The sequence below is a fragment of the Chrysemys picta genome, chromosome 2, assembly GCF_011386835.1.
Source record: "Chrysemys picta bellii isolate R12L10 chromosome 2, ASM1138683v2, whole genome shotgun sequence".
Lineage (NCBI taxonomy): Eukaryota > Metazoa > Chordata > Testudines > Emydidae > Chrysemys > Chrysemys picta.
Genome location: NC_088792.1, coordinates 63,477,127 through 63,503,702, shown reverse-complemented (window position 1 = coordinate 63,503,702; position 26,576 = coordinate 63,477,127). Strand labels below are relative to the sequence as shown.

Below are 26,576 nucleotides of genomic sequence, written 5' to 3'. Positions count from 1 at the left end.
CTCCTTTTGGCTGTGTGGGAGATTCTGTTCCTTTGGCTGCACTGTGGTATCCTTAAAGTCTTACCAGCAGAACTGGACAGGCTAGTTAACCACATTGTCTGTCTGTGTTTGGTTAGTTGAGTGTTTTTCTTACTGCAAGAGTTTTTTGTTACTGAGCTGACAATTTACATGGCATCAAGTCTCCTGAGGAATAAATATGTATATGTCTACTCAACATTTTGGAATAAACCTCCCAGCCCAGATCGACAGGCTCGAGCTAGCAGGGCTTGCATTAGTGTGCTAAAAATAGAAGATGGGTAGGCGTCTAGGCTTCAGAGCCTGAGCTTCAATACAAGCTACATCTTCAAAGTGCTGTCTATATGGCTGCTATTAGAGCACTAGTGTGAACCTCGCTAGCCTGAATTGGTTGACCTGGGCCGGAAGGCACATTCCGAAATGCTGTGTAGACGTACCCAAAGAAACTGCCTCTCAGTGTTTTAGCCAGTGTACCTTACGGTGGTGATGGAATGTGTTGAGATCTCTGACATGCATCCTTGGTTGGTGAAGACCAGTGGAGAAGTACTGTCTGTTCAATTGTAATGCCTCCCCTTAGAGGAGAGTGTCAGCTGATCTTGAAGCTATTGTGCAGTCTCTGCTTAAGAAACACTCTTGACACTGCTAACTTTGCCACTTACTGATCTATTTACATGTTCTTTTTTTGGGATTGGTCATTGAAGCTTGTGGCAGGCCAAATCTGGTGATAAGACAATTATTAAATTTCTTTGACCGTGGTCAAACTAATTCAATCAAACAGAGAACCTGTCTTTAAAATTAGCCTTACTGCAGGTGAACTCACCAACAAATAGGTTAAATAACAAGTTTCTGTCTGAACAGCAGTTGGTAATGCTACCTTTTCAGTGGTATTGAGAAGCTGAGGGAGGCTCGATGAAGAGCTAAAGTTCACAGTACTACAGCAAAAATATTAGTTTTTGTTCTTAAAAGGGCCTTCAGTTGGTAATTCAAGCTTTTTACAGACTGGGTTTCAAAGTAGTTCTTGTGTAGAACAGTATCCTTTCCCTCACCTTATTTATTCATACTTAGGGTATGTCTACACTACGAGAGTAGTTCGATTTTACTTAAAGCGAATTTGTGGAACCGATATTACAAAGTCGAAGGTGTGTATCCACACTAAGGACAGTAATTCGACTTTGTGAGTCCACAGTAACGGGGCAAGCGTCGACATTGGAAGCGGTGCACTGTGGGTAGCTATCCCACAGTTCCCGCAGTCCCCGCTGCCCATTGGAATTCTGGGTCGAGCCCCCAATGCCTGCTGGGGCAAAAAAATGTGTCGAGGGTGGTTTTGGGTAACTGTCGTCATTCAACCCTCACTCCCGCCCTCCCTCCGTGAAAGCGCCAGCGGGCAATCAGTTCGCACACTTTTCTGGTGATTGACAGTGCGGACACCACAGCACCGCAAGCATGGAGCCCGCTGCGATCATTGCTGCAGTTATGGCCGTTGTCAACACCTCGCGCCTTATCATGCACCTTTTCCAGAGGCAGATGCGGAGAAATCGGGTGAGGAGGCTACGGCAGCGCGGTGAGGACATTAAGTCTGAGAGGGGCACAGACCTGTCACAAAGCACGGGACCCCGCGCCTTGGACATCATGGTGGCAATGGATCATGTTGATGCTGTGGAACGGCGATTCTGGGCCCGGGAAACAAGCACGGACTGGTGGGACCGCATAGTGCTGCAGGTCTGGGATGAATCACAGTGGCTGCGAAACTTTCGGATGAGTAAGGGAACTTTCCTGGAACTTTGTGAGTTGCTGTCCCCTGCCCTGAAGCGCAAGGACACCCGGATGCGAGCAGCCCCGACTGTCCAGAAGCGAGTGGCCATAGCCCTCTGGAAGCTTGCAACGCCAGACAGCTACTGGTCAATCGCCAATCAATTTGGAGTGGGCAAATCTACCGTGGGGGTTGCTGTGATGCAAGTAGCCAACGCAATCGTTGAGCTACTGCTCTCAAAGGTAGTGACCCTGGGAAACGTGCAGGTGATCATAGATGGCTTCGCCGCGATGGGATTCCCAAACTGCGGTGGGGCTATAGATGGAACTCACATCCCTATCCTGGGACCGGACCACCAGGCCAGCCAGTACGTTAACCGAAAGGGCTACTTTTCAATGGTGCTGCAAGCACTGGTGGACCATAGGGGACGTTTTACCAACATCAACGTCAGATGGCCGGGCAAGGTTCATGACGCTCGCGTTTTCAGGAACTCTGGTCTGTTTAGATGGCTGCAGGAAGGTATTTACTTCCTGGACCACAAAATAACTGTTGGGGATGTGGAGATGCCTATAGTCATCCTCGGGGATCCAGCCTACCCGCTAATGCCCTGGCTCATGAAGCCCTATACAGGTGCCCTGGACAGTGAAAAAGAACTCTTCAACTACCGACTGAGCAAGTGCAGAATGGTGGTGGAGTGTGCTTTTGGACGTCTCAAGGGGAGATGGAGAAGCTTACTGACTCGCTCTGATCTCAGCGAAACCAATATCCCCATTGTTATTGCAGCTTGCTGTGTGCTCCACAATCTCTGTGAGAGCAAGGGGGAGACGTTTATGGTGGGGTGGGAGGTTGAGGCAAATCGCCTGGCTGCTGATTACTCCCAGCCAGACACCCGGGCGATTAGAAGAGCCCAGCGGGACGCGCTGTGCATCCGGGAAGCTTTGAAAGCTAGGTTCCAGAGTGAGCAGGGTAATCTGTGACTATTACGTTTGTTTAAACAGAAGCTGAACTTGCCCCCGTTTCTTTACCCAGTTAATGTTGACTATCCTCTCCAGTTACCAACCCCCTTCCCCTCCCCCCTTCCAACGCACCTTTAAAATAAATGAAACTTTGTTCATTAACACTGTTTTCTTTATTAAGGATTTCGCGGTAAAGGGTTGAAACTGGGATGCAGACTGTGGTAGGGAGCGGGTGTAGTGATGGAAAGGACGCTTCTAAACTCGAGGAATGACAGGCTCCTGCTCCTAGAGCGGTCCGCAGTGGTGGACTGGTTGTTTCAAAGGAGCCTGCCACCCCTCCTTTTCGGGACTCTGTAGGTGGGGGCTGTGAGACTTTCTGGTGGGGGAGGGCGGTTACAGATCCCCTGCTGCATGGCTCTGTCATCCAGGCTAAGGACCACTGCATAAGATCTGTAACCGCCCTCCCCTGCCACAAACTCACATAGCCCCCCCCCCCCCCCACAGAACATGAAAACCACCTCCCAGACTGACCAGTGTGCCTAGTGACTGCAATGTGTGTGTGACCTTCTGCTGAACCTGCCCCCGTGTCTGTACGCTGGTAAAGGTGACTGTGCTCTCCAATTACCAACCTCCTTCCCCCCCTTCAAACACACTGTCCTCTAAAAGAACATGAGGGAAACAGTAATTAACAGAAATGTATTTTTTATTAAGAACTACACAGTTAGGGGATGAAACTGGGACCTGGGCTTGAGTGAGGTGCATTTGGAGGGGAGGAAAGGACGTATCAAATCTTTGGGAATGAGAGCCTTCTGCTACTTGAGCAGTCTGCAGGGGTGGAGTGACTTTTTTGATGGCCCCTGCCGCCTCTCCTTCTTGGGACTTTGTGCGGGGGGCAGAGGGGATGGGACTTTGTGGCGGGGGAGGGCGGTTAGAGAGAGAATGCAGGGGGGCTCTGTCCTCCTGCCTCCAGTCCTGCAGAACATCTACAAGGCGCCGAAGCATGTCCGTTTGCTCCTCATTAGTCCAAGCAGCGTTTGAGTCGCCCTGCTGGTCTTCCTGCCGCCATCTGTCCTCCCTTTTGCTGTGTGATCGCTGGTATTGCGACATGTTCTCCCTCCACTGGGTCTGCTGTGCCGCCTCGGCTCGGGAACAGACCATAAATTCTGAGAACATTTCGTCCCGTGTTCTTTTCTTTCGCTGCCTGATCTGCGCCACCCTCTGGGAGGGGAATGCCGGGGTAGCTCTGGAGACGCTCGCAGCTGTGGGATGGGAAAAAGGGAGTGAATTCTTCAAAAAGGTACATTTTTTCAAACAATGAATATAGTCTTTCTCTGTGAACAAGACCATGCACAGTACCTATCACGTATGCACTCAGTACAAGGTCGAATTTTCTGTCTTCACCGTGAGTGCCTGGGGTCTTGCTGTACAGATCACACAAGCGGGGCCGGACACCGGAATTCTGCTAGCAGGCGACCATGTTAAGCCATAGACTTTTGGCTGCTTAAAGCCTAATTTACAGCAGTGCCCTCCTTTCACATTCCAAGCAATGCTCCTAGCGTTGGCCAGTTCCTGCTGCCGGCGATCCGGCTGGCATGAACTCTGCCCCTGTCCCACCCCCGTCACGACTGTCCCCAGGAAAGATCTCTGCATGCTGCCGGCGAACTGCTCAGCATGAACAGTTCGTCTCCCCATCCCCACCGTGTGGCTGTAAACCGCTGGTTACAGTTATTTAAAGGAACAGGCAATCAGTCCCCATACTAAAGTTCCCCTAATTCAAAGCAGGTCACCATGAGTTATATCACTCTGATGAGGATTACGGAGGCAGAGAAAGACCGCATGCTGCATGAATGTTAGCAAACACCAGGGTCGTATGCCGCCATACTTTGCAGAGTACCTGCTGCTAGCCTGGCATGGAAAAGTTTCCTACCATGGAGGAAGCAATAAGGCCGCTCTCCCCAGGAACCTGATGCAAAGGCTTTCACATTACCTCCAGGAGAGCTTCGTGGAGATGTCCCTGGAGGATTTCTACTCTATCCCCAGACATGTTAACAGACTTTTCCAGTAGCTGCACTGGCAAGGACTAAAAAGTTAAGCACCTAGGGCAAATTAATAATTAAAAACCCATTGCTAACATACCATGCCTCTTCTATTCAAAATAAATGTTTACAACACTTACCTACTGATGTTTCCCCTGATTCACAGTCCGGGTTACCGCCTTGGGAGGGTTGGTAGGGGATCTCTGTGAGGGTGATGAAGAGATCCTGGCTGTCGGGGAAATCAGCGTTGAAAGCGCTGTCGACCGTCTCGTCCTCCTCATCTCCTTCCTCATCTTTCCCGTCTGCGAACAGCTCCGAGGAAGTGGCCGTCGACAATACCCCATCGTCAGAGTCCACGGACAGTGGTGGGGTAGTGGTGGTGGCCGCACCTAGAATGGAATGCAGTGCCTCGTAGAAATGGCATGTCTGGGGCTGGGATCCAGAGCGTCCGTTTGACTATTTGGTCTTCTGGTGCGCTTGTCTCAGCTCCTTGATTTTCACGCGGCATTGCGTTGCATCCCGGCTGTATCCTCTCTCCGTCATGGCTTTTGAGATCTTCTCAGAGATCTTGGCATTCCGTCTTTTCGATCGCAGCTCCGAAAGCACGGACTCATCGCCCCACACAGCGATCAGATCCAAGACTTCCCGATCAGTCCATGCTGGGGCCCTCTTTCTATTCTGCGATTGCATGGTCACCTCTGCTGGAGAGCTCTGCATCGTTGCCAGTGCTGCTGAGCTCGCCACGATGTCCAAACAGGAAATGAGATTCAAACTGGCCAGACAGGAAAGGGAATTCAAATTTTCCCGGGGCTTTTCCTGTGTGGCTGGTCAGAGCATCCGAGCTCAGAGTGGTGCACTGTGGGATAGCTCCTGAAGCTATTAGCGTCGAATTCTGTCCACACTAACCCTAATTCGACATGGCCATGTCGAATTTAGTGCTACTCCTCTCATCTGGGAGGAGTACAGAAATCGATTTAAAGAGACCTCTATGTCGAAATAAATAGCTTCGTTGTGTGGACGGGTGCAGGGTTAATTCGAATTAACGCTGCTAAATTCGACATAACCTCCTAGTGTAGACCAGGCCTTAGACTCATACGAGTTTAGAATTCATTTGAATTTGGTTTGACTTTGGGTGGAACTCCATGATCACATTACCAAATACCATACCTTTGGTGCCAAGAAGAATGATAGAATATGATAACAAATATAAATTGCTTAAAATATCTCAAAGAATAGAAATATGCTTGAATACATATGGGCTCCAGATTGCTAAACTTCTGCAGATCCAGTGGTATAAGTTCCCTTATATGAAAAAAGGGTTAAGAGTACTTTTAGATGAGTCATATGGGGATGTGGTTGGCAACTCTAGACAGATTTCAGCCAAGAGGAGAGCTAGTACATGTAAAATGGACACAGTTTTTAACCCCAGCTCTCATAAGCTCTCTCATAAGAGCACTGGCTTACTAGAGAGCAGCTTTATGGAACAAGTTACTTTGAGTCCACATGCCTTGGAATGAAAATCAAAGAGGCAGAGACCAGTGAAGTGTCCCTTTAGTTGGCAACTTCAGCACTGTGAGTAGTGATCTCTTAACGTTGTTAAAAATAAAGTGTTTATCTAGAGTTTTGTTTACTTTTGGCATTTACTTACATCATTCCTTAGAAGGACTAGGCAACATACACAGCTTTGATCAATATTTGTAAATAGATTAGTCCCCCCCCCTTTTTTTTTGTTTTTTTGTTTGTTTTTTGTGTGAAGGAACAACAAACATACAGAAACTGTTTAAGTTGGCATATATATAGAGTGAAGCATACGGAAGCTAATGAACCACAAAAAACAAACAACGTTTGAAGCATTAAAATAGCTGTTTCCTCTTATAGCCTGGTATGTACAATACTCAACATTTTCACTGCATTGTACATCTTAAAAACTACAAGACTCGTTGCAACTGGAATGGCTCAGCACATTTGGAATGGAGTAAGGCCTCTGAGATAGAGGCTGTTAGCCTGATCATATCCCACAGCTCAAGTGGAATTGTAGGTAGCCAGCTCTAACTGAGCTTGTAGTCACTAATATCATGGTCCCACTTACGGAACAAGAAAAAGCAGTAAAGACAGGGTGATAAAAGGTAAAGTGAGAATATATTTACAAATGGATTGTGAGGGCAACTACTGAGTTATCATTCAAAACTATTATTGTAATACCTTTACTCCCATTGGGGCCTTGAGGGCCAGATTCTCCCTGCATTAGGGAAGTCTTGTGCTGCTCTAACAATGAAAGACTGGCTTACTAATCAAACAAGTATCACATCAGCATTAGGGGAGTCCTCAGATGGTGGGGAAGCCAGTATGTGGATCAGTTGCTTTCCCCATTGTGACAGGTTGGGTCACAGAGACCCCCTTGGGACTGCCACCTGATGTGGTGAGACTACCTCTGAGCCTGTTTTCCCTGGCACCTTGGGACTTCAGAACCCTGCCTTGTTGAGCCAGACATGCCAGTCTGCTACAACACAGACCCAGGGTCTGAACCACGTCCCCCAAAAACTGCAGACTTAACTGAAAACGGTATAGAAAGTGCTCCTGTCTCTAGCACCCAGATACCCAGTTCCCAATGGGATCCAAACCCCAAATCTGTTTTACTCTGTATAAAGCTTATACAGTGTAAACTCATAAATTGTCTGCCCTCTATAACACTGATAGAGAGAGATGCACAGCTGTTTGCTCCCCCAGGAATTAATTTTGCTTATTAATTGAACCAGGGTAAGTAAGTGATTTTATTAAATATAAAAAGTAGGATTTAAGTGCTTCCGAGTAATAACAGACAAAACAAAGTAGTTACCAAGCAAAATAAAACACAAGTCTAAGCCTAATACAGTAAGAAATTGAATGCAGATAAAATGTCACCCTCAGAGATGTTCCAATAAGCTTCTTTCACAGACTGGACTCCTTCCTAGTCAGGGCCCAATCCTTTCCCCTGGTACAGTTCTTGTTAGCTCAGGTGGTAGCTAGGGAATTTCTCATGACTGCCCCCTTCATTCTGTTCCACCCCCTTTTATAGCTTTGGCACAGGGCGGGAATCTTTTGTCTCTCTGGGTTCCCACCCCTCCTTCTAAATGGAAAAGCACCAGATTTAAGATGGATTCTAGTACCAGGTGACATGGTCACATGTCCTGTGAGACCGCAAGTCTTCATTCTTCCTGGCCTGAGTCACAGGAAGGCTTGCAAGTAAACAGATCTATCTACAGTCAATTGTCCTGGTTAATGAGAGCCAACAAGATTCCAAACTGCCGTTAATGGCCCACACTTTGCATAATTACAATAGGACCTCAATTATATTTCATACTTCTAGTTTCAGATGCAAGAATAATACATTTATACAAATAGATTGACCACACTCAGTAGATTATGATTTGTAATGATACCTTACAAGAGACCTTTTGCATGAAGCATATTCCAGTTACCTTATATTCCTACTCATTAGCATATTTTCATAAAATCATATGGAGTGCAACATCACACTCCTCCTTGCAAGTGGCATAACTGGGTTGGCTCATGAGGTTGTTGACAGCCACCAAAAGTTAGAACAGTCTGGGGACTGGTACAGAGTAACCCCAGGATTGGGGGAGTGCAAGGCTGTCTGAAAGCTCCTCCTCAGCTGTGAAAATGTGCTTCTTGATGGGAGCCAAGGATCAGGATGAAAAATTTTAAGATTTACAACTACATACAATATTTAATAATAAAATCTCAAAGAATTTTGAAGAGTTGGTGTAGTTCTTGCTTTTCTCCTAGTAAACTTAAACAGTAAACAGACCCTGCCAGAACAATAGATGCAAAACCTGCCAACACATACTACAATCAAAGGTGGATTAATATTTATTGGGGCCGCGGGCCCAAAGAACATTTGGGTCCCCCACACACTGTGGGCCTAGGGACACCAGAGCTGAGGGTGGGGGCGGCATGGCTGCCCACTTTTTAACTTGGGTGTGGTAGCCTCGGGCAGGTGCGTAACAGTGGCAGCATGGGCATAGTTTGGGGACATTGCCTCCCCCTCCCCCAAACTGCAAGCCTCTGGCCAGAGGTGACAGGAGGAGCAGTGCCGCACAGGATTGCTGCCTCGGGCACAAAGCCTAGGCAGCAGTGGGGGCAGCCTGTCACTGGGAGTAGGAGGACTCAGCGGGGGCAGCCTGGCAGCAGGAGCCGGGCACAGACACTGAGCAAGCCCGGGCAGAGTGTGGTGGGTGCTGAGGCTGGGCCAGTAGCAACTGGAGCTTTGCCGAAGGAGCCCTTCTGCCTGGCTCCTCGCTGCCTGTGACCTTCCCGGGGTTCCCCACTGGCTCCCAGCCAGGGCAGGGCCTCTTCTCCCTGCAGAGTGTGTCTGCAGGCCCCGGGGAGGGGGCAGGAGGCTGGACCAGAGCCCTTGCCCCTGGGTCCCACCGGCAGTGGCCTGTACTGCAGAGTGGGGAAATGGGCTGGGGGCTCCTCTTGGACCCTGCCCAGGCTTTCTGGGTGGCTCTTACCATTGCCCAGCTCCGGCTTCTGTCCTGGCTAGGGGGCGAGGCCCTAAGAGGAAGAAGAGGAGCAGTGGGTAGGTCCACAGTTCTAGCACTGGTGGCCTCTCCTACTTCTACTCAGGTTCTGGTTCTCCTCAGGGGGCCCCCAAGTTGGCATAGACCCCATGGGCCTGTGCATCAATTCACCTCTAACTACAATGACCAACATCCCCCTCAACACACCTTTCAAGATCCAAGGATTCTACACATGCCTATCGCAGCATGTGGTGTCTACCTCATCCAGTGCACCAAATGCCCCAATAGCAACTACATGGGTGAAACCAGATAGTCGCTCAACTTGTGAATTAACTTACACAGAAAAATGATGAGACAAAAACACCACATTACCTGTGGGTGAACACTTTTCACAAAGTGATCACTCTATATCTGACTTATCAGTCCTCATCCTCAAAGGAAAGCTACTCAACACTTTCAAAAGATGAGGATTTAAATTCATAACTGTGCTAGACACTAAAAATCATGGACTGAGTAGAGACACTGGATTTATGGTTTATTACAACAATCTATAGCCCACTAGCAACTCCCCCCCCCCCCCCTTCCTTTCTCCCTATGACTGGAGGGGTATTAAAAGGTCACTTCACCTTGAATGATCCCTTGAAATATATGTTAACTACTTATGCCAAACAATCTGTTCCACCTTGTATTAAGCTGTGACATTCTGAGGTAAGTTTCCCAGACCTGAAAAAGAGTTCTGTGTAATCTCAGAAGTGTGTCTGTCACCAAACTGGTCCAATAAAAGATATTACTTCACCCACCTTATCTATTTAACTAAAATAGGTCTGGCACAAAGAAATGCCTCTCTTCCCTAACCCCCACCCCCACACACTCTCATTGAAAGGATTCTAATCAAAGTGAGGTTTGACTTCTGAAGCATTAACTGAGCAGAGCACATAGCTTATATTGAATTCTCAAGACAGTTCTCAAACTTCTTTCTCTTGGAAGGCTATGTTAATAAGTTACAGGACTTCCAGACTCCTGTAGCTCCTGAATATTGATAACAAAGGAGCATGCTGAACTTGAAATCATCCTTTTCTTCTGGAATGCTTTCTAGTGCTCTGCCAAATTATTCAAAATATACATACAGTTCTGAATAATTACTTTCTTAGCTAAGAATTTGCTCAGTTTGATAAATTACTCTTTTAATATAGTACATAATTTCTTATCCACTTAATATTTCTTTTACTTATAAGGCATTTAGAACTTCAAATATTTACACCTCTACCCCGATATAACGCTGTCCTCAGGAGCCAAAAAAACCTTACTCCGTTATATGTGAAACCACGTTATATCGAACTTGCTTTGATCCTCCGGAGTGCGCAGCCTCCCCGCCCTCCCCCCCCCCCCCCCCCCCGAGCACTGCTTTACCGCGTTATATCCGAATTAGTGTTATATTGGGTCGCGTTATATCGGGGGTAGAGGTGTATTATAGCTCATATTCTGCAGTTGTATCCATGTGATTGTAGCCACAGAGGAAATAGACATGTAAATTTACCAGAACCATAAATGACTTTCAATAAACATTTTAAAGGAACATTGTAGTTCAGGTCCAAGCTTTGAGTTATTGTTAGCTAGTGAAGTTTATACATCTAACAGAGAGCTTTGTAAGACGAAATTCGCACTCTGTATCTTCTGGAAACTTCAGATGAATTGGCCTGTTAATAACTAGAACCTGTTGATCTTTCCTTCAGGGCAACCTGAGAAACCTGTGTCCTGGATCTGTGCACCCATCAGTGAGGCCTGCCTTAGCTTACCACTTTACCACATTCTGTCAGCTATCTTTAGTAGCACAGCAGACTGTCAGCCTCCCTGTGCCAGCAGACTATCCACATAGCTGGCATCTGTAGGGAAAAAGTTTTTCTCCTCTCAGGTGTTTCATGTGAGCCAGAGTAGCCCTCTGTCTCCTCAAAGAGGAAACTCCCTTTCTATCCCTTTCTATAGGTATTAACACTCTGCTTCTTCAAAGCCTTAGGAATCCTGAAGTAATGCCCTTTCAGAATGTTGTAATCTGACGTGGACCTAGAAGATTATTGCTGTCATTACCTAACAGCCTCTTCCTTTGAGTCAGGGCAAATTGGATTCTCTCCCAAACTCGTGCCACCCTTAATGGGAGTCAGAAATCTTCTCGTAAGGGAAATTGCCCTGTAATTAATGGGAAACATTGTCTATTCATATGTCGTTTGGCACATCACTTCCTATAGTGTTGTCCAAGGTGATGTAACTTTGATTGCCCTCTTTCTCCATCTGGGTTTTTACATTTAATTTTCTTTAATTGGATGCCCTTCTGATGAATACGTCTTCTAAAAATATTTCTCTTTCTATAGAGTCCAGTGACTACATCAGCATTTTATTAATTTACTGAACAAATCCTTGGTATTGTCTGTCTTGGAGCTCATTTTGAGATGCATAATCTGGTAATTCTCCCATTGTTCTAATTCCTAAAATTCTAGTTTTTAATCCTTTTTTGTCTCTCTCAGATGGTCTCCTTAAAATATTTGTTGTCCAGACTACTCTATGGTGTTATGCATATATAGATTTAATGAGAAATGTAGCGCTCCATAGCTCTTCATCCTGAACAATTGGTGATAATGTGAGATTCTTAAGACTCCAAAGCAGTCAGTAACGGCATTGAAACACTGCTTCACAAAATTCTCCATATGGTTGAATTCAATGCATCTTGTATTCAACAATGATAGTGACATGTGGACAACAAATAATGTACATAAACTGCCAGGGAGTAACAAAGAACACGAATATGAGCAATGAGGCCTTCAGAATCTTTTCATCATGGAGAAGTAGGACCTGTCTATCAGGGGAAAAAATGTACTCGGTTCAAGGCTTATATCATCTGGTTCAGTTGTCATGTGCAGGCAGCAGACAAATGGGATGATCATCTGTCCACCAGATGACTTTTTCATTAAATTTGTAATTTAGAACGAGAAGGTAAAATATCTCACTTGCAACAATAGCATTCCTGACTGTGGAAGACAGATCACTGTACTAATGTGTGATTATTTAGTTTCCTCTATTTTCTAAAATAGTTCAGAAAATAAAACTAGACAGAACATCTGTAATGCTGTCGTGCCATATTGGCTTCACAAACAACTATTTTCTAGGATTAAAAATGGCAGACTGCAAGGCCTGGAGGTTCCCAGTTTTTCAACACTCCTTTTATTCCTGATGACTTTTAGTCACTGATTTGGGTTTACACCCTGAAACTAGTCTGAACCTCCAACAACATGAATGCTCTTAGAAATTCAGCTAATTCCTATCTGTCTTATGTACTCTGATTATGATGGTTTCTAAGGTTTTAGGAAACTTGTTCACATTGTTATGCAGGCCTTTGCCAAAATTGGCTTCAAATGTCTATCAAATCTTCATTTTTCTCATGGGTGACCTCCGTTAGGATACGTCTTAGTTACCTAAAGATAATGGTCTTCTGTCCTTGGGGTTATTAATTTACGAGATCTGGTACCAGCCTTCTCACATACGTTTATTTGCACATAGTTGTGCAAATAGAATGTGATTCTACAGATCTTTGCAAAACCTTTTTTGTTTTCTCACCCCAGATCCTGTAGAAAGAGCCTCGCTGAATAAATTTTCTTTGCACAGTAATCATCTCCTTGAAGAGTAAATTACTTTGGACCTCTGTCAACCAGACAACCTTGAAAAGATTGTTCTTAGTTTAGGTCCTGACTTTGAACAAATCCAAAACAAGAATAATATACTAATTTAAACCAATCTCCATTTTTTTCCCCCTGTAAGCCTAAATGTTGTTAGGAAAACAGTTTTATACTTTAAAGTTTTAAAGTCTCATTTCATATCTATTTACACTGGTCCAAAGAATGGACTATATCATCTTCACTGGAATGGATTACAGCACTGGAATGCGTTACTTAGGGAGGTGGTGGAATCTCCTTCCTTGGAGGTTTTTAAGGCCCGGCTTGACAAAGCCCTGGCTGGGATGATTTAGTTGGGAATTGGTCCTGCTTTGAGCAGGGGATTGGACTAGATGACCTCCTGAGGTCCCTTCCAACCCTGATATTCTATGATTCTTTGATTCAAGCAATAAATATCTGATTTAAATCCGAAATCCATTTTTTAATGATTTTTATCGACCATGGTCATTACTCATTAAACTTCCTTTCTCAGTGCATAATCTTTTGGAATTAGTAAACTGCTGCTGGTGAATATTCCCATTTTGTTTTCAGCAGCTGGCATCCGTGAGGCAAAGTAAAAAAATGTTGGGGCCAATGTTGACATATGATAGGTTAGTGAGCTAAAAAAGCGAGATAACAGATTAACACTTGTATAATTATAGCTGAGTAAAATGCTCTATAATGCAGTAACTTCTTAATGATGTATGCTGTGCATAAATTGTCACTTTTTAACAAACATTTGTCTCTTCTTCAGGTATTTAAGGTTGAAGGTTTCAGATCAGATGTGGAAAGATGTTGGCTGTGGACACAGGAGTTGTGGAGGAGTGGTTATCAGAGTTCAAGGTAATATATTGTGTGATAATTAGAAATAAACTTAGTTTTTAAGCATTATATTATTCAGTAGTAGTAGTACCTGATCAGCTCTTGTTTGCTGCTGAGATGGGTGCTATAGATAAATTTAAGACAGTTGAATTTCAGTCTGTGAGATGAAAAGATGAAATACATTGTTAAGTATGACTTGAATTTCCTTTCTTGCCATATTCAGGACTGTATGCTATGTTTGGTACATGACAGCCCAATGAAATTCATGCTTGGAAAAAGGAATAAACTTTCAGTGCAGTACAATACAATAAAATAAAATAGATAAAATCTGATTAAAAACAAATCCTTTAAATGTTAGTGTACCAACTAAAAACTCTTAGCTGAAGAGCTCTAGGCTTTCATGTTACACCAAAATGGTATTTTTATTATCAAGTTCTTACCATATCTGGCATTTTATTTTTATTTACCTTTCTTCTTGAATGTACCAACAGCTTACTGTTTGGAATGTAAAGTAACTCCCAAAGATTGACTCGAAGTTTTAGCTGTAGATTTTAATGCTGTGTGTTAGCAAGATAACCTTACTTACTTAACAAGTATTATCCTACTTCTCATATTTGTGGTCTTATTCTGGGGTGACATTCAGGTTTTTTTTGTTCAAATCACTGATTTAGAGGCAGCTGCTAACTTCTCTCCATCCCTTTGCTGTTTTCTGCTCTGCCTGTTGGCACATTGTGGTGTCTTGTGTCAGACCCAGTGCTGTATTTGAGGGGAGCAGCAATTTCCTCTTGTGCTGTTTTCCTGAAAGTTTCTTTCCGACACACATTTTCACTTTCTCCACCTGACCTTACTATGAAGACTATGCCTTTGAAGGGAACAATGGCAGCCATGGGATTCCCTTAAAGCCAACTATTTCCTCATCCGCTTTGCCTCCAGCCTTCATAAAAGTAGCTTCAATGGCTAACCAAAGAGCTGCCATTTTATCACTTCCCATCTGAGAGCACCACATGCAGACCATTGTTCAGCCGGTACTCCAGCAAATGGGTAAGCTGTGTGCGCACATCAGGGAAGATATCAGAATTCCTGTAGTCAGAACTTCAGGGCAAACCCCTTATAGCATGCCAGGCTGTAAAGTGTTGCTGTTAAGTTTCAGACAGTATATAGACACAGTGAACACATGATAAATTAAAAGTAGTAAATGAGTCTAATTATTCTGATGAGGCGGTGCACCATGACCCAGGACCAATGTCACAATGACCACAAAAGCTGCAGTTTCTGTGGGGTAACTGAATGGCATCACTATGCTAAGAGTTACTCTGAGCCTTGCCCTCAGGACCCTAGCCTCATGGAGAGCCCAGAGAAAGGGGGATCAGGAAGTAGTTGTTGACATTTTTATGGTGGCCTTTGTTATACAAATCTATCAAAATCAAAACCAAAACCTACAGTTGACAACTACCTATCTTTTCAGACTAGACCAAATCTGATCTTCTGGTCTGGGTGAAGTCATGGTCTGGAGACTCTCTTCCAGATGTAGTCCAGAAAATTCACAACTATTCCCACCATCTGCCTTGAGACTATGTATCATGGAGAAAATGCAAGTCCCTCAGTTGTCCTGAATATATGCATATTACCAGAGGGGAGTTCAACCGTGCTATGTACTATTCTGAAATGTCATGTTTTACTCCACTATGGAGCAGCATAGATTAGTATTCAGGCCTCATTTTAATAAGATTTTGTATCCAACAAATCCAAGGTAGTAAATACAGAACATTCTTGATTGTTAAATGCTACTTTCTAGTAATTCCTAGAAAAATGCCTCAAACCAAGATGGTTGTTGCAATTTTTCATTGAAAGGAGAAGTGGAGGGAAGAAACCAGGTTTGCAGACTTATTTCTATAGGTGGTGTAGATTCACTTGACTTGGACACACCACTTCTGGAGAATTGGTGCCCTGTACATAAATGAAATATCTTGCTTGAATCTTCTCAACAGTCCATTTATCGTATAATTTGTAATAGTCTAACTACAAGGTCTTCAAGAATCTAAAGCTAGTCTCCTAAAATCCAAATTTAGGCACCTAAATAAGTGGCCTTATTTTTGAAAAGTACTGAGCATCAAATGTAAGATTCTAGGTGCTCCATTGCTTTTGGAAAATCAGGCCATTCATTTAGGTGCCTAAATATGTCTTTTAGAAGAGCAGCTTTAGACTTCTATTTTTGAAAATCTTGCTTTTCTGTAATTTTCCAGAAATGGTTTCAGATATAGTGATTAGTAGTTTTGGTCTCATTTGTAATGTCTTTTTCTATAACACTCCTTATTTTGGAGTTGAGAGGCATTGTTGCCTAGTGAGCAGAGAAATAGAGTAGGACTTGGTAGATTTGGGTTCTATTCCTGGTTCTTTCTGTTGCCTGCTGGGTAACCTTGGACACATCACATAATTTCTGTGCCTGTTTCCGCATCTGTAAAATGAGGATTATGATTGCATCCTTTGTGAAAAACTTTGAGCTTTGTGGATGAAAAGCAATATATGAGAGCTAGGAATGATGAGTTTAAGTGTAACAGCTCTATCTGAAAGTTAATAAACTATTGAAAACCTAATAGTGACCTTTGTAAGCATTGCCAGCAGGGCCGGCTCCAGCGTTTTTGCTGCCTCAAGCGGCGAAAAAAAAAAAAGCCATGATCGGTGGCACCTCTACCGCTGCTGCTTCATTCTTTGGTGGCAATTCGGTGGCAGGTCTTTCCCTCCAAGAAGAGGGACTGAGGAACCCGTGCCGAATTGCCGCAGAAGAGCCGGACGTGCCGCCCCTTTCCGTTGGCTGCCCTAAGCACCTGCTTGCTGCGTTGGTGCCTGAAGCCGGCCCTGATTGCCAGTCAGAACTCTGGTTGATGCTGGAAAGAGGGTGAAATACATGCTCAAATGACCCATATTTGGTACCCCCCCCCCCTTTTTTTTTTTTTTTTTTTTTTTTGAAGAGTGGTGCACCCTGTAGTTTCCATATGGCTGTAGATATTCTGATCCTCCAGAACGGAGGACCCATAGCTGCTTATAGACAACAAAACAAAAACACACCTGATTGTATGCTTATCCTAATTCCAAAGTTGCAGTTCCTGTTGCTCTTTTAAACCGATTACCCATCCTGAACAATGTGTAAAAAGAATAGACGTGTGGTGAAATTGTGGCCCTTTAGCTGTATTTTCCACCCAATTTAATTAAATTCTGTACAAAACTGTGGAGTGGTAACATGTAAGATTTAATAACTTGCCTTCCAGCAGTTTATCTTAAATACTGGGATTTTATTATACTGTAAAGATGATATAGAAATGTTGTTTCTGTACATGGAACATATTGTCTCCTAGAGTAAACACCAGTGAATGGATACTATTGCAGTTGAAAGGATGTTGTAAAAACAGAAAAGCCAGCTGACATAATAAAATGGCTTTCTTTCAATGCACAGGCAATAAAATATTGCAGTAATGACCTAAAAGGAAAAAATGTTTTTGTTTGATTTCAGACCCTTCCAGAAGCTTCTATCTCTAACTATGCTACAAATTTGAAAGACAAGAGTTCTCTGGTTTCATCTTTATACAAAGTTATCCGGGAGCCACAGAGTGAGGTAGGTGCACATATCTCTAAGATTTTAGTTTGGTGTGGCAGCAGACCATGAATGCATGGATGAAATCCCCCCCCTCCCTCCTTCTCCCCCCAAAAAAGCCACATTTGTAGTTCAAATACTATTTATGATGCAAATAGTTACGATTAGATTCTGAGTAGGACTCTGTTCTCTCAGAACAAAATGTTAAGATATGGATATGATCCATTCTTTGGCAGTGACATAATGCCATGCAATTAGTTTTTCAGTCTCACTACTCTCAAACCATATATAATCTTATAGTTCACATTTCTGTCTTCAGGACTCAGGCATAGGATTAAAAAGTGAATTGGCAAATTGTATAATCTGTCTGACATGATTCAAGGCCAATTGAATAGTAAAGCCTGTGACTGGCTGTGGTGTTTCCATGTGGTGTTTCCATAATTTTTAATTTAGGTGAGTACATCAGTGATTGACTTAAACAAAAAATAAAAATGAGTATTGGAAGTGTTTGGAAAAGAAACAGAACGCTTATATACATTGAGGATTGTGCAGCTTCCTTCTGGTTGATTTACTTTTTAAAATATAACCTTAAGTTTCAATTACCAAAGTTTTTGAATATTGAGCTTGACGTTTATCTAACTGCCATACACTCAAGTGCATGGCAATCTCTAAAATTATAGTTTATTGTGTTACTATAAAAGTGGATTAATATGTGGTACTCAGTAGGTGTGGGGCAAAAGAAAAGGACTCTCCAATAGGAGTGAAGATCTCAAGCAGCTTGTAATTCAGATAGAAGCTCCTCATTGGACTTCTTGAAAGAAACTAATGGCCTGAGGGAATTAGGAGCCCTGAGTCCTAAAAAGTAACATGCTTGTAGTTGATAGTGGCACAAGCAAAGACAAAGTCACAAACACATCCCCAGGAGTTGGAGAGCTCTTTAGCCATGTCCCTGGATATAATTTGGAAGAATGAGGGATCAACTCGCCTTGGACCCTTTCGTTCTGGTTGTTGAACTTGCATCTTAGTCCAGCTTGTAATTGGTATTTTTAGGGCTGCTCTAATGCAAAGCAGTTCCTCGAGGCAAGAGAGACTGTGCTTCCGTGTGTTTAGGTGTATATGTGCTTCCATGCAACTTGCATACCAATATGCCAATTTCTTGGGTCTGTGCTATGAGACACAAACATCTTTGTGGTTCATGTAATGTTAAAATTTTAGCACTCTGTGGTGCTTTGAGCCAGTCAAACATCCCTGCATACCATCATGCTATCCCTCCCGAGGGTATAAAGAGTGGAGCGTCCTCAACTGTCAGAGTTCCTTCTTACTGCCTGTGGCAGTGAAATGAAAAACCCTCAGTGTTTTCTTAGATACTCTATTGTCTCTTGATTGTTAAGTAGTTGTTCAGCAGTTCTAGTACGCCTGTCATTGTTTATATGAGCTCCTAGCTTCCACCTCCTGTACCAGAGGTGATTTGTATTGTCCTCTTCCTTGGTTATAGCTAAATGGGGAGAGAAATACTGCCTGGTTCCTCAACAGTCTCTTCTGCAAGCACACTGTCATTATAAATTGGGAAGATCACATGGAAATTAAGTGGTAGAGTCAGAAATAATTTTCAATGGACTGTACACAGTTTACACCTCATAATTACAGTTACAGTAACCCTGAATCTCTATCACAGTATTTGAGGGAGGTAAAAAATGTTCAATAATACTTTGTCTCATCATTGGTCAGCTGCATGAATTTATAAGGCTTACTTTGTGCGTAATGCAATGATGACTTTACTGCTGAATTTACTTTCTCAATGGAAATTTAATACCACCCTCTCTCATACCCAGCATTATTTTGGTCCCATTATTTTCTAGGGTTATAACTTTTGTATTTTTGTGTGAGAATGAATGCCAGCAAAGCTGCAGTAGTGGCCAAATATGGTATAGAATCAGAAGTTAGACGCCTTGGAATCCTTTTCTGAGAGTCAATCAGATGAACATTTTCAGTTTTGAGATGTGTGCAACAATATTAATAGAAGGTCTCTGTCATGCTGTCTGGAGTGGCTCACAACGTTGAGTGCCAACCTCAGGGAGATTGTCAAAAAGCAGGGAAGACACCCCAAACTGGTGGTACTGAGTTGGTGAAATCTAATTATAGAACGTAACAAATGTGAACTCCTGAAGCACTCTGACCATTTTACCACGGATTCACAGTCAGTTCAGTCTATATTGCAACCCAGGCAAGCTGGACTCGGTGATAAAGAGTTGCGTTATTCCCAAAATCACAAAATATTCAGGTTGCTTCCAGTCCCAAGAGACCAGTCACTTACCCCAGGTCAGTTTGTACCTCCGATCTCACACCAAAGACAATGCTTGCAGCCAACCCTATAATAAACGAATGATTTATTAACTAGGAATGAGAGAATTATTTACAGGTTAAAGCAGGCAATATATATATTGAGTTACAAGTTACAATCTGTGGTTCCAAAAGGTGACAGATGTAGTAATCTGTCAGCACTGACTGTCATTTTTGGGCTAACCTAGGTTGAACCTGGGGGATTTATAGCCTTGGCAAGAGCTGTCACCTGGTCTACCAGCATCATAGTCTCCATTTTCAACATTTTCCCAATAGTCCAGCATATTAATAATAATTTCAGAATATTATATGGCCTAGTTACCTGGTTATTATCAGCAGTGGGATTGCTTGGTTCCAATAGAAATCCCAATAAACTTCAATTTTTGTGCATTGCAATTAATCAGTCAAATTATTATGGGTGGTGAGATTTTCAAAATCACCCATGGGAATTAGGTACTTAGCTTCTATTGACTTTCACTGGGAATTGGAGGCCTAACTCCCTTAAACTTTTGGAAATCTCATCATGTAAAACACAACTGCGGTATGTTGCAATTTTTTTTTTTTGCATTGTATGATTTGAGTAAATTAATTCTTTCATCTTCAGTAGTTATTTTGTGCTCTGCAGTGAATCTCTTTTTAAAAATAGAGGATTGGAAATTCAGTGCCACTAAAGGAATTGATACTGCCATGAAGCTTGCATACTTTGTTATGTATTCACTGAAAAATGAAACCAGCAATAATCGCCAGCTTCTGGATATGGAAATATATCTTTGATTTAAATATTGAAGATTGCAGAAGTGATGCTTGATATGGCAAACAGTTTCAACACTGAATGGAATAGTGGTATAGGAAACATGCAACTAATTAACACTCGCTACTTTTGTTCTGGTCTTAGCCCATGGAAGTAACTGTGCAAAAATCTCCTTTCTATGGCAGATAACCTTTCCACGTGAGACCACATTCTGAAGATAGAAAGTGGAATAGTATCATATGCAGTAAAAAGTTGTCAAGTAACTTACAGACAGAATTTACACCACTGGGCAAGGAGGACTAGAATGTGCAACAACTTGAGCTCTACACTTCCCTAACACATGGCTATCTAAATCCTATACTGTTGGGTTGTGCATGTGTAGTGTAGTTTTTATATACTATTGTGCAATGTGTATAGAATTGTGTATTGTGCATTCTGTTGCAGTAAGATACACCAAAGGCAAGGTCCCATGAGACCGGGAAAACACTAATCCTCCAAGTATGTTGGTGCTCAGTAACTCAGCAGTATTTGCTCAGGGGTTGTTCTGTCCTACAAGAATTAAGGAATGAGTAACTTGCTAAAATGTGATCATGGCAATTGTCATGGTTTAGTTATAAGTACTAACTAGAATTGGTTAAAATGAGTTATAAATTGCATGGAGAGTCTCAGTAGTGCAAACCCTGCTAATTTTGGTGCATCAAGGACCTATTTTCTAATCAGATTCCTTAGGATGGACATGCATCTTTATTTTATAACCAGGATAAGAGCCTCTTCTCTCATTACTTGAGATAAGAGATTCAGAATCTTTTACCTTTTGTGTGTAGGACTCAGCCCTCTTAAAATTTAGTTCCTGCCTGTTTCATATGGTGCTAACTTTAATCATTTTGGGGGTAGGGGAGGAAGTTCTTTGTAGTCTTTTCCTTAGATTGTGCAGTAAAGCTGTATATGTTGACTCAGTGAGAATTCTGTACTGTATTCATACTTAGGTTTCTATTGTTTTGAAAGTTTTCACCCGTTGTGCTACTACTACTACTCACTTATGAATAGGAAATATTCACCAAGATCCTCCTTCATCCAACCCCTTTATGGGATTGGAGAGGAACAAAGGAGCCACTGGAATTCTCCTGCAGGTAAAAGTGGAATCTTCTGTCCTATCCAGTGGGTCAGACTGGAGGGTGAAGGCAGGTATAGGGAAGATTCAGCCAGCCTCTACCAATCACTTCATAACACATGAAATTAATGTATAATTTGTTAAAAGTTCAGTTACTTCTGCTTTGAAAATTAATATTTTGGCCCCCATACTTATTGAGCAGAAGGAGACAATCTCTTGTGATCAGGTTTTATTCTATTGATGGTCACATTTTATATTGTTCCAGCTACTAGAGCCAGTTTGCCACCAGCTTTTTGAGTTCTATCGCAGTGGAGAAGAACGACTACTACGATTCACCCTGCAGTTTCTGCCAGAATTGATGTGGTGTTACCTGGCAGTCTCAGCCAGCAGAGATCTGCAGAGCAGTGGCTGCATAGAGGCTCTTCTCCTAGGAGTTTACAACTTGGTTTGTATATGCATATAATTATTCAAATACCTAAAATGTTAGTGGGCTTTTTTTGATAGCAGATGAGCTCTCGTATTGGAGTGGAGAGTAAACAATCTAAGGTTTCTTTCAAGACAAAAATGAAGAGCCTGTGTGTTTCTATTCTAGGAATCATATATTGCTTATATGCAGCTGCAAATGCAACTTTATATATTCTCAGCAAGTCCAGTCCTATAATTATAGGAGCTGCACCCTCCCTAGGGCAAAGGCTGCCAGCCTGAAATCCACACTGAAGATGCCTTCTTTAATCTGCTCCATATCAACTCTCCTTTTGTCATCACATCATTGTCTTCAGTTTTCTGTCTCCCTCTCTTTTTCTTGGAAAGATTTGTCTTGGAATTGCCAGCAGTCTCCTCTTCACACTTTAAACTATGATTGTTGGGATAAGCTAAAAACGGGTGTTGACTGTTTAACACTCTGCAGACAAATGGCTTCAACTGATGTTTCCATTTAAATGTCCACATCTCATTCTTGAGTAGTTGCAGCTAATTTAGAACCCAACAACATGTATGAGTAATTCAAGTCATTCCTTCCAGCATGCATTACCTTTCATTGTCAACGCTTTCATCTAACATTCTGTTATATGAGAGAGAGAGAGAACAAATTCTTCAAAATGTTTCTCTATCCCAAATCACCCCAGTCTTTCCAAGATTAGCTTAATCTAGCTGCTCCTCATTCGGGGGCTGATCTCAGCCAAGCCTTTTGATAGCTGGAGAATGGTGCTATTTGCTTCTGAATTACAAGTGGGTAAGATCTGCATTTTGCAGACATTTTAGACCAGGCTGTTTCACAATCCCTCCTCAAGGCTTCGTCTAGATGGAATGGGATGTGGGGAGATGATGGATCCCTGTGGGACTGCTACAGATAAGGGTTTTGGTTGTGTAGAGGCAAGTGCATCATCTGTTACACTGAGCAGTGATTTTAAGTCCTGGACAACTGCTTGCATACCTTAGAAGTTGAGAGAAAGTAATTTCCTTCCTAAAGGAGCTAGTGCACTTGCCACATTTTGTTAAGAAGTGCATAGATCAGAGTTTTAGTTCATTGTTCAGTTTTCCTGCCATGCTTCTGGGCCTTTTTCTGGTGTGAATGGGAATTCAGATAGGGAAATTGTGTGGCCAGACCTGCGCGTGTATGGTACTTGGTATCCTGAAATATTGTCTTAAATGTAAGTGGCTTTAGCTGAAAAATAAACTGATAGCATCTCACATTGAGAAGAACTAGATACTAGAGTTGAATAGAGGCACACTGGGCTTATACAAGTGATTCAAGGTCCTGAATAGTGTCTGATTTAGCAGCTGCTAGTGTGGAAGGCTGATAAGAATTCTTTGCTGCTCCCATAGTCAAACTGTATCTATTCATGGTTACTCCTTTCTGACTTTGTATATCTGTTCTAGATCTCTGGGGCAACAAGAAGGGAATGAATGCTTCAGTGGAGTATCTCAGTGGCTCTGGTAATTTTTTTTTCTCAGACAGGAAGTGTCAATCTAGAAGTGGACAATTGATAACCATGTCTACCAGCACTCATGGAAACCGCTCACTAAAACAGTCTTGGCACCCAAAGGCTCTCGTATATCCTAGCCAGACATTGCACCACAATCGGTATTCTGGTTTTAGCATAATCCGTTTGGTCTTGTAATGCTCTACAGGCAGAGAGAGCACAGCAACGTACTAGGCATTCCCCCAAATAGTCTGTTCTTTGTATGTTTTTTTCCCTCTCTTTCCCAGACAGGCCTAAGTAGGGTACTTGGAAAAGACAATTCTGGTCTGGTAGGAGGTGCTTTACTTATTCTGGCCACAGAGACTGGCTCCCGTCCCCACCCCACTCCATCTCTGGGCCAGTTTGACTATGGGAGCCGTAATCATCTGCCTCTCTCCTAGTCAATTACTCTTGCCTCCTGGCTATGGAACGAGGGAATGCCAACAGTTGAAGGTTCCATGGTTACATGGAGAATGATGGGGTGTGTAGCTATATTCTGACCAAAGAATGGTGTACCTGTGAGGTTTCATCTGCTCCAATCTAACCATCTTAAAATCCAATAACTTTCCAATAACTCTTTAAACTTTCTCTCTGCTCCTATCTTTGGAGATATAAATTCTGATGTTGAAGGGTTCAATTATCTAGAAAATGTTCTATGCTTTAAACAACAACAATGTTCCATGCTTTAAACAGCCTTGTGTGTCCTGAATCCGTAGATATAAAGCTAAAAGATGGGGTAAATTGTTCATAACTGAAAATATTTTTTCTAAGTATACCATCTATGCAGAATTTTAACTCCTGGATGTTAGCACCTTAACATGAGACTGAAATCCCCTAGCTCCTAGATGTGTTTGACCCTTGAGGAGAGCGGTAGTTGGGGTAGAATGTAAGTCAGGCCTACCTCTGAATGGCAGTCCCAGATTACTGCTTGCTGAGTATACATGTTGTATCCTGAATGTCCCGGATCCTTCATGATCATATTGGCTGTGCTATATTCTTTATTGCTCTCTCTTTCCTGTGGATTTCAACAGCGCTGTTGGGTATCATTTGTTGATTCTGCCCTCACTCTTCCAATCAGGTTTGAGTCAGTTTCCCATTTCTGAAGCCTTTGCTTTGAAGCGCTGTGGACCAGTGCTCCTCTGTGGCATTGTTAGCACATCTTTTTTGCTCATTCTGTTAATCATGCACTAAGATGCAGGGATAAAATGCCTATTACTCTGAAGGTCTCATCTTGCAGGAAAGTAATTTCCCTTTGAACCCTTGCATCCATGAATATAGTTTCTCTAGGGTCCTTCCCTCTCACCCATGTGTAGATATGTACTAATAAACTTTGGGTTTCTTGTGCAAATGTTCTGAGATATAATTTATCAGATAGTGTTAGATCATGTTAGGCTGGAGTTGGATTTAAAACTTAATTAAAAGTGTGTTTTTTTTGTTTTTTTTTTAAATATGCAGTTAACCTCCTCCTCCATAGCAGAATAATGGCTTTCTTACCAGGTTTAGACACCTTCAGCCTTTACTCCTCAATAGTAGGAAAGAATAGGTATAGTATAGCTTTAAAAAATAATGGATAATACTGTTAAATCAAAGAATTATATATCTATTTCGAGACAAATATTTTGCAACAGACTCTATAGAAATGTATATTTCTTTTGTACACTATTAAAAATGTCCAGTATGTATCAATTAACAAATACCAACAAATGTCTTTATTTTAAGTGAATTCAAAAATAGCCAACACTTAATTTTGGGGAAAATATCAAGGCTACGTTAAGCTTTTAGTTGACTATTTGCATTCTAGAACCAATAATGATATTTAACTAATTCAGAGTTTTCCCCTAGAATGTAAAATTTCTTGCATGCTAACTGCGAGCTCTTCTGATTTTCACAATAAAAATTTTAATATTGTAACCCTTGATGTCTTTTGTGTTTTACAGGAAATAGTTGACAAACAGGGGCATAGTAAAGTGCTGAGTTTCACAATTCCATCCTTGTCCAAACCTTCAGTGTATCATGAAGTGAGTGAAATTACTTAAATGCATGGTTGTTACCTGCGTAGCTTCCTTTTATGCTGAGGCCAGTTAAAGAAGGCAATGTGAACAGTTTGTTATACATGATGATGTAATGACACACTTGACTTTTCAAACCATACCTTTTGTGGCTATTGTCTTCTAGTGAGGATATTTAAACTTGATTTGTTTTTAAAACAATTTTAAGTGCCAACTTTTTCATAGCTTTGTTTCCTAACTTTTTTTCCTAATCTCAGGGCAGTTGCTATATTACATAACATAAGAAAGCAGCCAGATAGATTTATGTAGGTTCAAAATGTATGCATGGATACAACTTTTCCATCTTTTTTCTGTTTTTTACTCCACTTTGTAATGAGACTTTAACAGGACAAATGTTTGGAATCCTTTATTCAAATACCTGTTCACTTTAGCCTTCCAGCATTGGTTCCATGGCTCTTACAGAGGGAGCTTTATCCCAGCATGGTTTGTCCAGAGTCGTGTACAGTGGACCTCATCCTCAAAGAGAGATGTTAACAGCACAAAACAGGTAAAACTGTAGTAAGATCTTGCATGAAAATCCATAAAAATGGTTAAAGTAGCTTCATTATTTTTGGTTTTGTTATCTTGCCTCTTTTTCATCTAATATTGTCTAAGTTTACAGTTGTACATAGTTATCTTGGTAATTTAGAATCTTAGGAATTAGTTGCTAGACATACGTGTTTAAAAATACTTTCATGAGGTATATTTTTAAAACTACATCTTAATCTAGATTTGCAAATAACTACTTGTATTGCATTTCACTACAAGAGGAGAACGTTGACTTGCAGTTTTAAACCATTTAACTGCTTCTGTCTACAGCTTTAATGATATGTTACTAAGTCACTATGTGACAAAATCAAAAAGAGTAAGGCACAAAATGAGTTACACCTAACAAAGGGACATAAAAAGGCAATAAGAAGCAATTCTTTAAATGCATTAGGAGAAAGATGAAATAAAGTTTAGGTCCTCTACT

At 42.2% G+C, this 26,576-nt stretch overlaps 1 protein-coding gene across 11 annotated transcripts in view; it reads left to right on the top strand.

The window, feature by feature from the left end:
* HYCC1 (hyccin PI4KA lipid kinase complex subunit 1) overlaps positions 1-26,576 on the top strand; it is a 94,215-nt gene that overhangs the window by 31,985 nt on the left and 35,654 nt on the right. For 7 of the 11 annotated variants that reach the window (XR_010598307.1, XM_065583337.1, XM_065583342.1 and 4 more), the window contains exons 2-6: positions 13,736-13,824; positions 17,312-17,413; positions 21,860-22,039; positions 25,493-25,573; positions 25,996-26,111. Coding sequence is in view for 10 of the 11 variants with exons in the window: in XM_065583337.1 (XP_065439409.1) it covers positions 13,774-13,824; positions 17,312-17,413; positions 21,860-22,039; positions 25,493-25,573; positions 25,996-26,111 (530 nt within the window). In the remaining variant the exon portion in view is untranslated. Of the gene's footprint in view, positions 1-11,646; positions 11,737-13,735; positions 13,825-17,311; positions 17,414-20,668; positions 22,040-23,472; positions 23,530-25,492; positions 25,574-25,995; positions 26,112-26,576 lie in introns of those variants that run through there. The other 4 variants (XM_065583343.1, XM_024106694.3, XM_065583339.1 and 1 more) reach the window with 4 other exon arrangements.